The following is a 15,903-nucleotide window of genomic DNA, read 5'->3' as shown; positions in this document are numbered from 1 at the left end:
GGTTTTCCCCTTTCCACACTGCCAGACCATACCTTCTTACCTCTAACCCATGACTTACCACCTCCTCTGTTGGCTGGGTACAGGTTGGTGAAGTACGGGCCTTACGCGTGTTTAACTTCTGCGTGTGTCCAAAACTTGCCCGCTGCGTTTGCCGTGGTCTAGAAGCTCCTCTGCACATTCTGCCGCCCATCCTTGAATTCTTATGGCGTGAGCTACTTTCTAATTCCTCATTCTCTATGGCCCACTCCCTTTAGGGGTTAGGCTTTGCTTGATTGTGGGTTTTTCGTCCTTCAGCCTACCCTTTTGCTCATTTCTACAGTTTTGCTACCACTTCTTGCCGTTCCATTCTGCCATTCCTACTGTGATGTTATTTGACCCCAGCCTACTGAGCCTTTTCGGGCTTGCTGCTTATTCTTCTCTCAATGACTCAATATGGTCATTTGGGCTTTGTATTACATTGCTTGTGGGCTCTTTTGTCCCATTTATTTCCTCTTGGGTATCCTTGGCCCACTTGCTTTTCTTGGACTTCCTTGACCATTTTTCTAACTCTACATTCCCATGGGCTTTTATTAACTTATTTGAACTTCCCTGGCCCAATTATCTTGTCCTTCATCCTTGGGGCTCATGGGTTTGCCATCAACCCTTTACTTTCTTTGCTTGTATTACTTCGACCTTGCTGTGGCCTTTTCTCACTTTTCTACATCACATACTGCCCATGGGTTTGCTACTTCTCTCTCTCTGGGCTCCTTTAGGCCCATTTACTTCCTTAAGACCCATTTATTTATTTCATGGGCCTATGATCCATTATTCTTGCCACTTGGGTTTAATGGTTTTTCTACCAACTTACTAACTCTTTTCTGTCCATGTTATTGGGCTTCTTCTTTCTACTGGGCTTCCCAAAATGAGCATCAACAGGCATAAAAATAAAAATTCCTACGAACTTTAGAGACTGAAACAATATTTACCACCACGGTTTGCCATGGGTAAAACTCACCATTGAGACATGAGCACCAGAACGACGCCTTGTCCTTCTTTAGAACTCACCATTGAAAATTAGCTTGCAAAAGGAGGATGTCCAAGAGCTTATATACACATGTTTAAACTTATACTTAAGCAATATGGGACACTAGAATCATAATATTAGATGTAATTTTAAACAATCTTACACCACTAAATATTTTTCACTTAGATGCGAATTTTAACAAATGAATTATTGGGTTAGATTTTTCACTTTTACTCTTCATACTCGTAAATTATAAAGATGAGTTTAGATCAATAAATATCTCATCTATAAAAGAATTAAAATTTAAGTTTTTGTATTTAAAATTATGTATAAAAGATAAATTTATAACTTTATATATCAAATTGGAAACAATATTCAATTGAGATGAATTTTGGTAGGCCTGTTAACAACACATGGAACAAGTAATTCAATAGGCAACGGCAGTGAAAAGAGGTGTAACTTATAAATGTGGAGCCTCTCTTTAGTTAAGATTGGTGGCGATTTCAGAACTCCAGTAAAACTGGTAAAATGGAAAAGCTGCATCCAATCTGGCCATAGCCCATGATCACATTAATCAACACTTTGAATTTAATTTAAAATAATTGAGGCCAAAAGCTCCCATTTTTTGAAAAACAAGAAAATGTCAAACTAGCCGTTGCATTAAAAAAAAAAGCCCAAAGCACCATACCCACGCTCTCTCTTCTTCTTTACTTCTTCAACTTCTACTCTCCGATCCTCTCCTCTCCTTTCAATCAAGCTTTGCTCATTTCCAAACCCTTTTTCTCAAACCAAAAAGCACGATGTTCACTGAAGGCCTGGATGAAAGCGCAATCAAGTGGGTCAAACAGCTACATTTTGTATTGAAAAAAATTATTCTCTCTTTTTCAGAAATTTGAGTTCTTTATTCTTTGTTTTGTTCTCTTCTCCCTTTTCTTTCTATTTCAAATTATGGGTCTATTTCTAATCTGCTTTTTTCACTTTCATTTTGATCTATGACTTTTTTTCATTTTTTGAGTTTTGGGTTTTCAGGGATCAGATTTAGAAGTGGAAGAACCCCCACTAGTTCGATCTCCTCTAACAGAGAAGATTGGATGTGACCCATTTCCAAAATCTCCTCTTTCACACAGATCTTTCAATGGTGAGACTTTCAGGTCTCCCCATGTATTGCCTCCTCTCAAGTTCCACTGTGGCCTGCTGGCACCACACAGTTTGGTCACTCCTTGCCTCGACGACGACGATGAATATGAGAGCGTAGCTTCGGCTCCGGACGAGGAGGATACTAATTACTTGGATTCAGAGGAAGAAGTTGATTTCTTGGATAAGCCAATCTTACCGTGCTATAATGATGAAGAAATTTTTGGTCACACTTTTAAATCTAGTACAAATTTCAGTAGAGCACATGGGTCTTCTTTGAATAAAGGAGGGTTGTCCAAGGAAAAGCTTAAGATTGAAGTACCTGAAAATTTCAGAAGATATACTACTGATGGTGAATTGGGTACCAGAAAATGTGCTCAGAAGGGTTCCACTACAGCCCCAAGTGGTGGTGGCACTGAACTTCATAAACGGGTTCTATTCAATCTACATGTAGGACTTGATGTACTATTATTAACATTTAAGACAGTTGAAAAGACTGTTAAATAAAGAATGTTTCTTTCTCATTGTAATTTATGTTGGTGATGATTTTAATTTTGGGTCCTCCAACTCATGGAAGTATGCAAGGTTTAGAGGATTTGGGAACTCCAAGTGCACCTCCCATTGTTGCTGATATCGGACGAGAAGAGAGAAGCTTTGTGGTCGAGGTTGACAGTCAACAGCGGAGAGCTTCTGAAGGTTTGTCAGAAATTGATCTACCTGATGAAGGGTTATGCCCAACAAGAGTATCAGATGGATTTTTTGAATGTAAAGAAGGTTTAGAAGAATGGAAATCAGAGTCCTTTGAAACCAATGAACTTGGGGAAAGATATTGTAGTTTTTAACCTCATTAGACCTTTCTTATGTGTGGCCTAATATGTGGAATTTTCACTTTTAAATTGGAGGTTGAGTGGAGACATGGTTCGAACTTAGGACCACCTGCTTGATACCATGAATTATAATCTGTCAAAAAAGCTTAAGGTGAATTTAATCATTTTACCATTATTCTAACAACTTGAACATTTTGTTGCTCTTTATTTCTCCCTCCATCTTGTATTGCAGAGTAAACAAATCCATAAGTGGTGAAAAGGAAACGCAATTTTCATATTTTCAAGCCAGCCAATTGGATCATTCACCATATTATAACACCAGGTACAATCTATGTGAAATTCCATTTGATAATAGTAATTAGGAGATTGTTGTCTATTGCTATATCCACAAAAATTAATCATTTTGTGTGTAACATCTCTTTATTTTATCAACTTCAACCAATTTTATTTCTATGTCAATATTGGATCCTAAAATTATTGTTTTTCAATTGAATCATTGCAGTAGTCAGTATGCCTGGCAAACACTGATTTCTTATGATGCTTGTATACGCTAATGTCTAAATGCATGGGCAACAGGTTGCACAGAAGCACCTGAGTTTCTACGTGATGAGTGTATTGTTCTCAGAAGTGCTTTTGGGTAGGTTATCTTTGGCTGATGCTGGTGAAAGTTAATATAACTGTTTAGGTCATGGCTAGTTACAACTTTTATTGAGTATTTCTCCTTGTTCTCTGATTGTATAGTTTACACAATTTTTTGTTACAACCCCGAGCTGCACAACCAATGGAAGGCAGGACTACCAAGAGTGTTGAACAAATATGCGGTTCAAAGACAAAGAAGGTTGTTGGAAAAATAAGAGTGGAAGGTAAAATCTGATTGTTGTAACTGTACAAAGTTTTATATTCAAATTAACCATGTGGAAAGATGTGTTTCGAGTTACATAACATCCCACTAGATATAGAAGACCACAAGATTATAACTTGATTTAGATTGTCTTAATTGGTATACTTGCTTTGTCTATGGTTCTATTTCTTTGAAGGTCCATATATACATTAAATATGTTCAAGTATTTCTTAAAATTTCTTAACGGATTCTATACTGATTATGAATTTGCTATTATCATTTTCCAAACAGAACATGTGAAGAAAGCAATTCTTCTTTAGATTTAGATCCTTTAAAATGTATTCTTAATTAGAACTAAAGTGAAGTTTTTGGATAATGTCAGTGAGGAAACTTCGAGTAATGCCAAGGAGGAAGCTTAAGAGCACATATTCACAGAGAGGTGCAATCTACATGCAAGCGGTGGCAGAGTATGTTCGGCATGTTTCATCACTGTTGAAAACTGGCATGAATTCTCTGAAGATTGCCTCATTCTCAGTGACATCAGAAGGTTTGTTCTAAGAAATATTTTGTAATATGTTTTACTTATAAATGTGACTATAAATACACTCGTTGAGCCTAAGATAATGAAGCTTCCAGTAAATCTACCATCTATAGTAAATAATACAAGCGACTAGCTCCATTAATGTTACTCTAGATCTTATTAGAATCAAAATCATACTCTTTAAAATTTTGTAACAATTTATTGAGCATGTCATTTTGTACCTTTCTCAATCATAATCCTCAAATCCCCAGAGATCAAATGCTAAAAGAATTATACTCCTCAGGATGCTTTTAGTGGTTTTCACTTCATGTCAATCTTACATACCTTAACAATATTAAGGATTTTTTATACCTTTAAAACTGCACACTAAATTGTTTCAGTAGACTTCTCATAATTATCTTTTCATGCTTGTAGAGCCACTATCATGCTTATTTCAATTGAAGAGTGCTACAGAAGATGCTGAAGTAGAACCAGGTTCTGCTATTTTCTTGCGCCCTGGAAGTGGTGACTGCCATGTCTTGTAAGTAGTTATTATTATCATGTCTTGTACGTACCATTGCTTGTGCCCTGGAAGTGGCCAGCTTTAATATTCTTTCAGTTCAGATAATAAACAAGCTTGACAGGATCCAGATTTTAAACACCGAAACTTATTTGTCTGAAAATTCTTAACAATATGATGGTGTTAATGGAAAGAATTGTAAATTGGGTCAATGGCTTTTGATTTTATGTTGAAAAGTAGTAAAAATTGGACCCAATAGGTTTTGATGTTATATTGGCATTAGACTTAAAGCATGTCCTTTTTTATGCTTGTTTAGTGGTGATTTTTGAACAATGTACATACTTAAGGTTGTTATGTTATATTCTGAAGCATAGGTTACAACAGCCAGACCATAGGTGAACCCCTTTAAAGGATCTCACTTGAATTTTTAGAGATAAATGTTATGCAATGAGTAGTGAGGGAGATCTTGCACATGTATGTAATTTCAGTTACCCGGAGAGCCAAGGGGATGCGCTTTTGGTGGAAGTCCAAGACACAAAAAAATCAGTCCAAGGTCGAACTACAATTCCAGTTTCATCCCTTACTGACAACCCTGTACGTATCCTTCGTTCATCTTCAATATCTCATATAGGTATAGAGGTTATCTTACACAATCCTTATGGTATTTATTGTGGCTGTCTTACCATGCAGAGTGACAGAATTAGGTGGTGGGCCATATACCATGAAGATCAAGAATGTGTTGGAAAGATCCAGCTTTTTATTGGGAGTACAATCACAAACAATGAGACTAATGACATAAAGGTTTCATGTCCTTCAGCTCAACTGATCTGACTACCACAGATCTTCACTTTCCAGTATAGTAAAATAACATATTCATGGACAGTTGAATGATTTAAATATTATTCAGTTATGAAAGTGCGAACTACTAGTTTATACTTTTTACTTCATATGAAACTTGTTTAGAAAGGCTCAATTAAGTGATATTTTAAAGATTACATCTTAAGTTTGTCATTGTTGTTGTGCTTTTTGTTTTTGCTTTTCCTGTAGTAACACGAATATTTATAAGGATGTGAATTGTTTCAGACGCTGTATGTGTCAGATATCAGAATCTTATTACCAGAATTCAAAGAGATTATGGATTCAGTAATTTCATCTGTGTTAGGAGTTGGACTGGAAATAAGTACTATTCATTTTATCCATATTCCAAGTTGGATCCGATAGTATGCGTGTGTTTGATCATTGCAGCTCTATAAGTGGAACAGTTTCTACCTTATTGTGTTTTATATTAGATTGTGCTCAGTTTCCATTAGTAGAATAACAAACTGCGGTACAAGTGATGATATGCGAGTGTGAGGCAGGGAGCTGGTGTCTCTGCTTGCTTGTGTAAATCTAACTTCAATCTGTCTTTTCTTCACATGTTACAGAGTGCACCTGTTGTAGAAACTCTAGCCTATGATTTACTGCTGGAGGCAGCAATGCGTGCACAGCATTTTCATTCCCGGAACTTGCGGTTACAGGGACCTTGGAAGTGGTTGTTGACTGAATTTGCAGACTGCTATGGTGTTTCTGATTCATATACTAAGCTGAGGTACTACACAAATGTAAATTTTGTCAAGTTAGTTCAAAGTTATTAATAATAGTTCACTTTGTTTTTAAAGAAGTAACTAATAAATTTTAAACTGAGCTCTAACCCTCTCAATGCTTTCACTTACCTTGGCTTTATTTGCAGATATCTTTCTCATGTCATGAATGTGGCGACTCCAACAAAAGACTGCTTAGAGCTCGTGAATGAGTTGCTTGTACGCATAATAAAGGCTAGAAGTGAGAGAAGTTTGACAAGACAGGAGGTAAGCATCTTTAGAAGATCCACATCGTGTCCCTTACCATTTACTGATATTTTAAATCAAATTGTGTGCTTTTGATTTACTAATAAGTGATAGTAGCCAAGTAGATGTTTTTGATGATGATTACTTTTTTTGTGGTAAAAACTTGAAGTGGTAAGTACCTGGTGGTTGACGCAACAAAATTAATCAATAGAGCTCATTGCAGGGATTAATGGGAAAAAATTATCTACCTTTGTCCATTTGAGCAACAATGCTCACCAAGCAGGCAGAGCCTCTTGATGTTGCTAAGGAGTGAAATGATGATAAAATTTTCTTTTCTTTTCCGAGCTAGGGCTTCTTAGATTTTGGAAGAAACATATGGAGCCATGTCCTGTATGTTATCTTTCAATTTCCATTTGCATTCCTACTGCTTTGCTATGGAATTTGAGCCAATTTGAGATTGATCTTTTTCTTTTTGTCATAAATTGGTTCAAATTATGTTATCTTTTTCTTTTGAGCCAATTTGTATCTGCTCAAGTTTATGATGGGTGCTGCACTAGTGTAGTTATTTTATTTCTCATGTTTCTTCACAAACTTATACCATTCATCTGATTTTATTTTAATTGGTAGATACTAGATGACACTTTGGCATCGCAAATGCAGCAATTGAAAGGAAATTCCCTCCAAGAGAAAGATCTTGAGCCCCCTCGTTCAGTAATTGAAGCTTGATCAATTCTTTGCAGAGACAGCAAATGCAACAGATTCATCGACCTTTTTCTATGTTTAGGATTTAACACTTCTCCAACACCAAATTCATGCATCAATATTGTCATATATTCCTACCTGATGTGTATAGCACTACAATAAATTTTTTGTGCAGAATTCATTATATTCTTTTTGTGTATTTCTATGATATTTTGGGTAATAAGGCCATGATAACCCCAACCCCCCCCCCCCCCCCCACCCCAAAAAACCCAAAAGGCTATGTTTAGATTGCATATAATTTTTTGCTTATTATCAAGAAATTAATTTCAAAGCAGATGTTCTCATTTCTGTGTCTTTTTGTCAAATTTCTTTCTTATTCTTCCTGTCCTCATGTAGAATCTCAGGAATACTCTTACAATGGTAAACATTTGCTGGTACATGGCTGCATGCAACTGTTAAAAACTTACTGCCGTACCCCTGCAGCTAAGGAATCATTTTCATCCATTAATCAGTGCATTACCATTTATTAAAATTTAGATTTTCAACAATGTAACATAGAGCTCATCTCGTTAAATCTCTGCATGATTCTTGTGTCACGGTCACTTATACCAATTAATTTGAGCTCAAGGGATAACGAGAGATAAAAATCTATATTTTAGGTAAATGATCATGACATACAAGAAGCACGCTAAGATCTCGATATTAGGGACCTATTTTCAAGTTGAAATCAATATGGACTCCTATTCTAGAGAGGGAGGAGTGTAAATTATCTAGTTGGAAGAGACTTTACTTGTGGAGCTTTCCTAATTATTATTTATCCTTATTTACCATCCTAGCTAATGTGGCAAAAAGGATTGAGAGATTATACTTCTTGTGGGTGTGAGGGAGGTGCGTTCTACAACATTTGGTGGGATGGGTATGGTTTGTATGCTTGTTCTTCACAGAAGCTTGGATATTAGGAAGCTTGCAATTTTTAACCGAACTTTGCTGGGTAAGTGGCTTTGACGCTTTGGAGTGGAGGAAACACGTGTATGAAGGCATGTATTGCATTGAAGTATGGCGTAGAGTGGGATAAAATTTTACAGTACACCCATTTGGATGTAGGAATTGGTAGTCTGACTCGGTGTTGGCATGGCCATTGGTGTGGAGATCAACCTTTGAGGATGAGTCATCTTCTCTTGTATTTTCAACAAATAGAAACAAGTTAGTGGAGTCTTTGTGGGTGAGATAAACAGAGGAGGAACGGATGAGATGGGATGTAAGATTTCGTTGGGATTTTAATTATTGGGAGTTAGAGTTGGTAGCCTTATTTCTTAGTATTATTTACTCTAATATACCTCTTAGAGAGGGCTGTGATAGAATGAAATAGATGTTGAAGTGGAGTGAGGTTATACATGGTGGCTTTACTTGGTTATTTGGACGGCGGCTTGGGGAAACATCCTTATTTACGAGAACCTCATTATGCAGGGTTATACATTAGTAAGCAGTGTTGTGTGTGTTGATGTAGTGGGGAGACAATAGATCATCTGTAAAGCTTTGTTTTTCAATCGTTTGGGATTTAGTGTTTGTTACTGAAAAAAGGTCATTGATTTGCTATTTGGATGGAGAAATTGACTTGCTAAGCGTTCACTGGAGATTTGGAACTCCTCATCAAGGGTTAAAAGAATGCACAGAGATAAAGGCGCAAAATAAATCGGATCGTTGGTTGTTAGTGTTATTTCTTTCTTTACAACCCCACCATAGTTTAAAGGCCCTTCAGCCCCAAAGCTCAGATAAGAAGTCAATTTCCCATAGTAAAGTTGTTGGTAAAGTTGTGGGTCAGCCCATATCTTCATAAACAATGGGGTTTCCCCTTAAAAATAGTGACTGCATGTTATTTAAACCGATTACAGTACCCCTATCATAACAAGAAAGAACGCAAAAAAAGTATGTACACTTCATGATGCAACTAAGCAGGAAAGGACGCTGGCAGCTTCAATTTCTTCCAAAAATAGTGGTCATAAAAACTAGCTGTTCAGTTAAGTCAGAATGAAACTTAAAACCAGTAGCATGATCATAAAAAAAATTATTAAAAAAAAAAAAAAAATCAAGATACAGTCAGTCAGCAGCTGATTAGAAAACCCAGAACCTATTTGCAATTTATACATAATTGTAAATACCAAGATCCTTTGCAAAATATATAGACTGTAGCCTTCTCCTAAAAAGTAATTTCCATTTCATGCACAGATGGTCAACTTCCTTTTCCTTGTTGAAGCAGCTGCCAACTGTAATGTTGCCTGCAGTCGTTTCTGTGGATCTGTTTCTGCTTCTGCCTCTTCCTGTGCAGTATTATTTTGCAGAAGTTGATTTCCCTGAGCTGCTGTCTGAAGTTCTCTTTGAACCATGTGAGGTGCTACAGGTGCATTTGATGTCCGCTGTTGTGGCTGCTGAAACTGTTGAACTTGACTAAAATGCGATGTTGAAAGCTCAGAATTAACTTGATTATTCTGTGGAACATATCTCTGGGATGTTCTTAATGGGTTGTCAGACTCGTTCATTGTGTTTATCTGCCTAAAATCATCACCCATAGATAGATTTGGAGTACTCCCAGACTGTCTCTGCTGCCCAAGAAGAGATAATGCCAACTGTGCAAGTTGATCTGGTTGCAGGGCTCCAATAGGCGTAGACATAGAAGCTGAAGTTTGGGTTCCCTGAATAGATGACTTGCTATTTCCAGATAATGGAATACCAGAAATTCCACCTTTATAATGACTTTCTTGCATTCTGTTTGGCAGGACTGAATGATGCTCCTGAATAACAGGAACAGCACTATTGGATGCCCGTGATGGTACATTTCTGGTACCAGAAATTGAATTATGCGGATGGTGAGAAGAGAAATTTTGTCCCAACATAGGGTTTCCCTGACGTGGTGGATAGTCATGCCTGTTCCCATTGTAAGAGTCGGAAATACCACTGACTGAATGAGAAGAACCTGAAAATGATGCAGGTGGAGCTGATGTAACCACATTCCCTGAAAAAGATACATTGGGAACTCCTGCTAATTGAGGAATAGCTCGCATAGGTGTTGATGGTTTTGTGTATGATGAATCCCTGTTAATGGGCACTACATTTGTATTATTTTTCTCATTTTGATGGTGAAGAGACCCAAAATTGGAACCAGGGTGCTCTAACCTCAGAACAACACCAGAGATACTCAGTTTCCCAGGTACTTTAAGTACTTTCTGTGAAAAGTCGGATGGGGGTACAAGAAACAAGGTGGTCTTTTCATCCAACTTAGCAACTGCTGCTTGCTGTTTCTCTCCAAGATAATGCATGAATTCATTATAGAATCCCATGTCAGCATCAGTTTCTGGTACAAAGAAGACAACCCAGGCATTAGCCGCTTGATAGTAATGCTTTGAGAGCATGTCCAGACCAGTTCTTGCTGTGCAATCTAAGAATTCAGGCCTGCAGCACAATATTAGAGTTGTTAAAAATGAGTTAAGAGTGGGAGTGGGAGTTCAACAGCTAGGTGGTAAAAAGAAAAAGAGCATCCGTATCCTCTACCCTGAGTTCTATAGTCGCAGCAACTACATAACTGCATTTGAATTTCCCACAGAATTAAAACATACTACTATATCAACAAAATATTTCAGAACAAATTATCATATACAGAAACCCTTATATTCATTGAACACTGGGATTCTATGGAGAGCAAAACGGATATTTTCCATTTCCATGGGGCACCTAAATGCATCTTCAATGAACTTATGTACTTACAGATAAAAGAATAACATGATAGAAATTAATGCATTTACTTGTATAAAACTAAGTCAAAGCCTTTTAGCAACTATAGAAGAAGACAGGCGCAAAAGGAAAACAAACGGGCAAGTGGAGGTCCTTTTCGCATCCACACTCCTGTTTAAAACATATCATGACAACTATCCAGAAATCTCCAATTAAGAATGTTTTTACTACTTACAACATCATGTCCAGGATTTTTCCACAGGAAAGCAGCGAGCTCGACAGACGGGAGTTCCTCCCTTTGCTATAGTCCCTTCCCATTTCCATTCGGTCATAGAAGACTGATCAGATTCAGGTGTAAATCCTTTTTTCTCAATAGGATTTGATGGCAGAGAACCGGAACCCATCTGGAAATTTTCATAAGATTCTTTCCAGTGATCACTCCTTTCTCCATGAGGTACAACTAAATTCATTGTGCGATGAGGGATCGGTTTATACCCAACAGGTACAGCCTCAAAGCTCCTATCAAAGGCCTCAGGTTGGGGAAAATCAGAGAATACCTTAGGGAACATATGTTTCTCTTGCTCAAAATCAGAAAAAGGATGCTCTGGAAGGTCTTTTTCAGGTGGAAAGGAGCTAGTCTTCAATTTCTTGGCTCCATGAAAGAATTGGACATCTTCTGGTAAGTCCCATGGCTCATCATAGAATGGACTTGTTTGATGAAATCTCTGAGGATAATCATGTGAATGTCTCTCTCTAGTAGGACTACTGTGATGTTCATAGATGTCCTGTGATAGTCCTAGAGAATCCACTTCTCCAAACCTTCTCTGCTCAGATGTATCGTTTCCACCAGCCCATAAAGTGCGCTTCCTATTAAAACTATAGGCATCAGAATCTCTAGGATCCATATCTGATACAAATTGAGGAGATCTTACGCCAAGATCTCCAGATAAGCTCCCAAAATTCCTATCCTGCCGAAAGTTCTCAGATGATCCTGAGCGAACATTTGACTTGAAATGTGGCGACAGTGAGGAGTTCATTGAGCTCCTTCCACTGTTGGATGAGCCAGCTTCATTCTTTGCAAAACAAATATGTACACGGGGATTGCCCTGCAAGCTGACATTACACTCCTGAATCGAACAAAGGCATAACTACGACCAGGAAATGCAGTAATCTTCTCAATCTCACCAAATGGTGAAAAAGCCTTCCCCAAGATCATTTCATCAACCTTCAATAATGATGGAAACCCTATCCACAAAACTGGACTAGGCTCTAAATTTTTGTCATTCAAATTGGATTTGTCAAGATAAAAAGGATCAGGACTAATTTGGCGTGCTCTGAACTCCCTTTGAGAGAAAGGAGATCCTCTCGACACTGAGCGCTGTTCATCTCGACGTTGACAGTAATCTTCATCACGTGATGCTGTTGATGCCTTGTCCTGTGATTAAAAATCTCATTAGGTTCAAGTGCAAAATCTACCTGTATTCAAAGCAGTCAAATTATTAAATACGAGTTGGACTTATGCTTCAGAACGCATTTCAGAAGAAACTAAAAAAATTGCAACTAAGCTTCGACCTAATAGAACTGACGGTCTCACAATAAAGGAATTGGTACTAGGCTTCAAATATATGATGCATGGAAGATGGGAGAAATAGAATTAAATTTGTATCGAAGTGTGTGTGACTAACAACTCTGTTCCAGAAACTATTAGGAGGATATATGGGATGATTAGGGGCAAGGCAATCTTCATAATTTATTTACTTAACAAATAAAGATGGACAACTGTCTCCTGCTGATTTTACAAATTCGAGATGAATCCACCATTAGTTTTTCTTCTATTAAGTTTCTCTAATGCCAGAATCTTTCCATATGGCAGGAATGCATCCACTACAAAGCACCCAAAATACTAAGTGAAATTGTGCATATGACATGACACAGCAAATCATCACGTTTATTAGGTAGGTCAGCCCATCCTGACGCAACCTTACAACAGAAAGCACAAGCACAATATAAGACTAATCAAATACAGGCCACGTGAATTTGAAAACTTAATCAGCACAAAAGACATTTTCTAACCATTATCTGATCAAGACAACAACTACAACAACAAACAAACCTTAGTTCCAAAATTCTGGGTCGGCTATGGATCTTCAACAGAACTAGTCAAGGTCGGCCACATGTATTCTTTTCCAACATTCTATTCTATCCAAAGTACTCTTTGTTACTTTTTTAATTGACATGTCATTTTTTACTACTTCCGTTAATGTTACTTTTGGTCTTCATTTACCTTTTTTTGCTGCCTCACTTGAATCAACTCGGTCTTTCTCACTTTTGCATTGATCGTCTTTCTCTAAACATGACTAAACCATCACAAGACCAAGTTCAAAATCTAGCCCACTTAAACCACTAATGAATAGGGAAACCAAGATTCAGAGAAGACAACTAGTATGTATTTGGAAGCACCCTAATCATGCTCTTATAGAAAATAAATAGGTGATGAGGAGAACAATTAAAAACCTCTTTTGCATTGTCAACAAAAGCCCGCCCTCATTTCATGAAGGAACCATTTTCAGGACAATGATTTTCCTGTCAGGAGTTGAGAGAGAATACTTTGACATCTATGTCAAATACTTGAACCACTCAGGAAGAGCAAAGTAGGAGTGAAACAAGAAAACTTGTCAAATGTTTGACATACCTTCATAAAGAAATTTAGAAGGGCTGAAGTCATTTTGGCTGCTCTCAAACAAGCTTGACCCTCAATTGATGAGTGAACCGTGTTCAAGACAATGGTTTGCTTTAATTTCCCAATAAAAGGGAAGAACAAAAAAATCTTCTCATTAGTTGGCATTACCAAAAAAACAAACACTGCAAAACAATAAAAGTCCTACAAGGAGCATACATTGATACAAAGCTCATGCAATAACAATGCTCAGTTTGCTCAGTTCCCTAGCTAAACTATCACTCTCTCTGTGTGCTTCCTCTTCAGTAGAGACAGATTTGAACTTCTATAATAAGTAGTGGAAACCTTCTAATGAATGAATAAGCCTGGTCAGGAAAAAATATGCTCAACCATGAACAACTCAACTAATTAACCCCACATTTGTATTTTTAATCTCATACTGTTTTTCATACAGGCACCAAATATAATTGAAAGGTATGCAAAGAATCCCAATAATTGCTCTAAGAACCAATGAAGGTATCCCAACAATATTTTCAACCAGCTCACTCAATACAAGCCCTAATTTTTAACCACCTATGAAATATGAAAACAAAAACAAAGGAGACAGAGGAAGAAGATATTAACATATACTTTAAACAAACTAGAGATGAATCAATTAGACATGACATGGAAATGCAATGCCACCAAAGAATTGATGCAGAAAAAACCAATACCGTGCTTATATAGACAACTAGGAATAAACCATAATTCTAATTGACACAAAAACCCTAATTCTAATTCCAAATTACTAATGAAACTTAATTCTAAATGACTTGGGAAATCCCAATTATTGAATTACACACAATACCTTGACTCTAGGAAATTAAATAAAAAATACTAATAAACCTAATTAACTACTAATACCTAAAATAAAATAAAAGTGACTCCATAACTAAGTAAAACTAAATTAAAATAAATATTTTTTGTGCTTCCCCAATCAGGAATGTTCCATCAGCTCCAATTAATGGGAAAATATTTCAACTTAGTGTGCGTTTGGGTTAGGATTAAAAATTAAAATTATTTCACTATTCAGCTTATTTTTGCTACTATTCATGGGTCTCACTGCACTTTTTGGCACTATTCATGGACTCCACTGTACTATTTCAACTAATTTTTACCTTTATCTACAATATTTTCAGCAATAATTTTTCAGTTTTAGCAAAATAAGCGGTATCCAAACACACCTTTAATCAAGTCAAACCACAAATTTTTTTCATTGAGCAACTGTCTGTCTGTGCAGACTTGCAATTCCAAAAGGAGTCGCACAAAGAATTATATTATGTAGAGAAGGCAAAAAGCACAACTTCAGAAAGGGGCATTCTCAAACTAAAAAGATTTTATGAATAATATTAGGCTTAATCTTGTAATTGATATAGGGAAAGAAATTAGAGATGGACAGGGGTGATAAATCTCTACCTGCATGAATGCTATTATATATTCCTTGCAAAAAAGGCCAATGAGTAGCAAGATCTCACATTTGCCTAAAACGGAATCATACCACAGACCATGTCATTAAAGGATCTAGTTCTTAACAACCCACATTACAACAACATTAAAAAGAATTTGTCTACAGCAATAGAAAGGGTGATCTCCCACCATTCGAAATGCAATTAGATTTAATTGACCAGTGATTGCAAGATCTTATTAAACAGTGCTGCTTTTAAACCCATGATACTTTGCAATTCCACACTCACTTCTAAGTATCTATCAATTAAAGCAACAATTGCAGTCAATGTCTACAATTCTGTAATCTCATCAATGTGAATGAGATTTATGAACTGGATCATATGTCCTTTCACAACTCCATGAAACTTGGAGATATGATTATATATACAACATTAGGGATTCTGTTACTTGATTTTATATTTCTTTCACTAACAATTTAAACCATATAGAAATATATGATATTTAGCAATCTCTCTCATATGCCTCTTCACTTCCACAAACCGTGAAGCTTATTGCACATTTCTCAATAAATAATGTTTTTTAAAAGCACATGATCATACAAGTATTATAAAAAACTTTGCTCTGCTCAATAAAGACATAGTTCACCCACTAATTTGACATTAAATAATGTCCCTGATCCTT

General features: G+C 36.7%; 3 protein-coding genes across 12 annotated transcripts in view; 2 read left to right on the top strand and 1 right to left on the bottom strand.

The window, feature by feature from the left end:
* The first annotated feature begins 1,639 nt into the window (after window positions 1-1,639).
* The window catches only part of LOC126721004 (uncharacterized), an 81,505-nt gene continuing 67,241 nt past the window's right edge, over window positions 1,640-15,903 (top strand). The window contains exons 1-7 of one of the 9 annotated variants that reach the window (XM_050423953.1): window positions 1,643-1,838; window positions 2,033-2,833; window positions 3,197-3,286; window positions 3,467-3,601; window positions 3,706-3,827; window positions 4,188-4,352; window positions 4,761-4,866. In XM_050423953.1, the coding sequence (XP_050279910.1) occupies window positions 3,746-3,827; window positions 4,188-4,352; window positions 4,761-4,866 (353 nt within the window). In that variant the 5' untranslated portion in view covers window positions 1,643-1,838; window positions 2,033-2,833; window positions 3,197-3,286; window positions 3,467-3,601; window positions 3,706-3,745. Of the gene's footprint in view, window positions 1,839-2,032; window positions 2,965-3,196; window positions 3,287-3,466; window positions 3,602-3,705; window positions 3,828-4,187; window positions 4,353-4,760; window positions 4,867-15,903 lie in introns of those variants that run through there. The other 8 variants (XM_050423952.1, XM_050423954.1, XM_050423950.1 and 5 more) reach the window with 8 other exon arrangements.
* On the top strand, window positions 5,659-7,572 carry LOC126721009 (uncharacterized). Its single transcript, XM_050423963.1, has 3 exons — window positions 5,659-6,433; window positions 6,575-6,692; window positions 7,299-7,572. Exons 1-3 carry the CDS (start codon window positions 6,261-6,263, stop codon window positions 7,395-7,397), a joined length of 390 nt encoding a protein of 129 aa, XP_050279920.1. The 5' UTR covers window positions 5,659-6,260; the 3' UTR covers window positions 7,398-7,572.
* LOC126721005 (flowering time control protein FPA) overlaps window positions 9,486-15,903 on the bottom strand; it is an 87,760-nt gene continuing 81,342 nt past the window's right edge. Inside the window, exon 5 of one of the 2 annotated variants that reach the window (XM_050423958.1) lies at window positions 9,486-10,544. In XM_050423958.1, the coding sequence (XP_050279915.1) occupies window positions 9,590-10,544 (955 nt within the window). In that variant the 3' untranslated portion in view covers window positions 9,486-9,589. The remainder of the gene's footprint in view (window positions 10,545-15,903) is intronic. The other variant, XM_050423957.1, reaches the window with a different exon arrangement.

The sequence above is a fragment of the Quercus robur genome, chromosome 4, assembly GCF_932294415.1.
Source record: "Quercus robur chromosome 4, dhQueRobu3.1, whole genome shotgun sequence".
Lineage (NCBI taxonomy): Eukaryota > Viridiplantae > Streptophyta > Magnoliopsida > Fagales > Fagaceae > Quercus > Quercus robur.
This window is presented reverse-complemented; position numbering and strand designations above follow the sequence as displayed.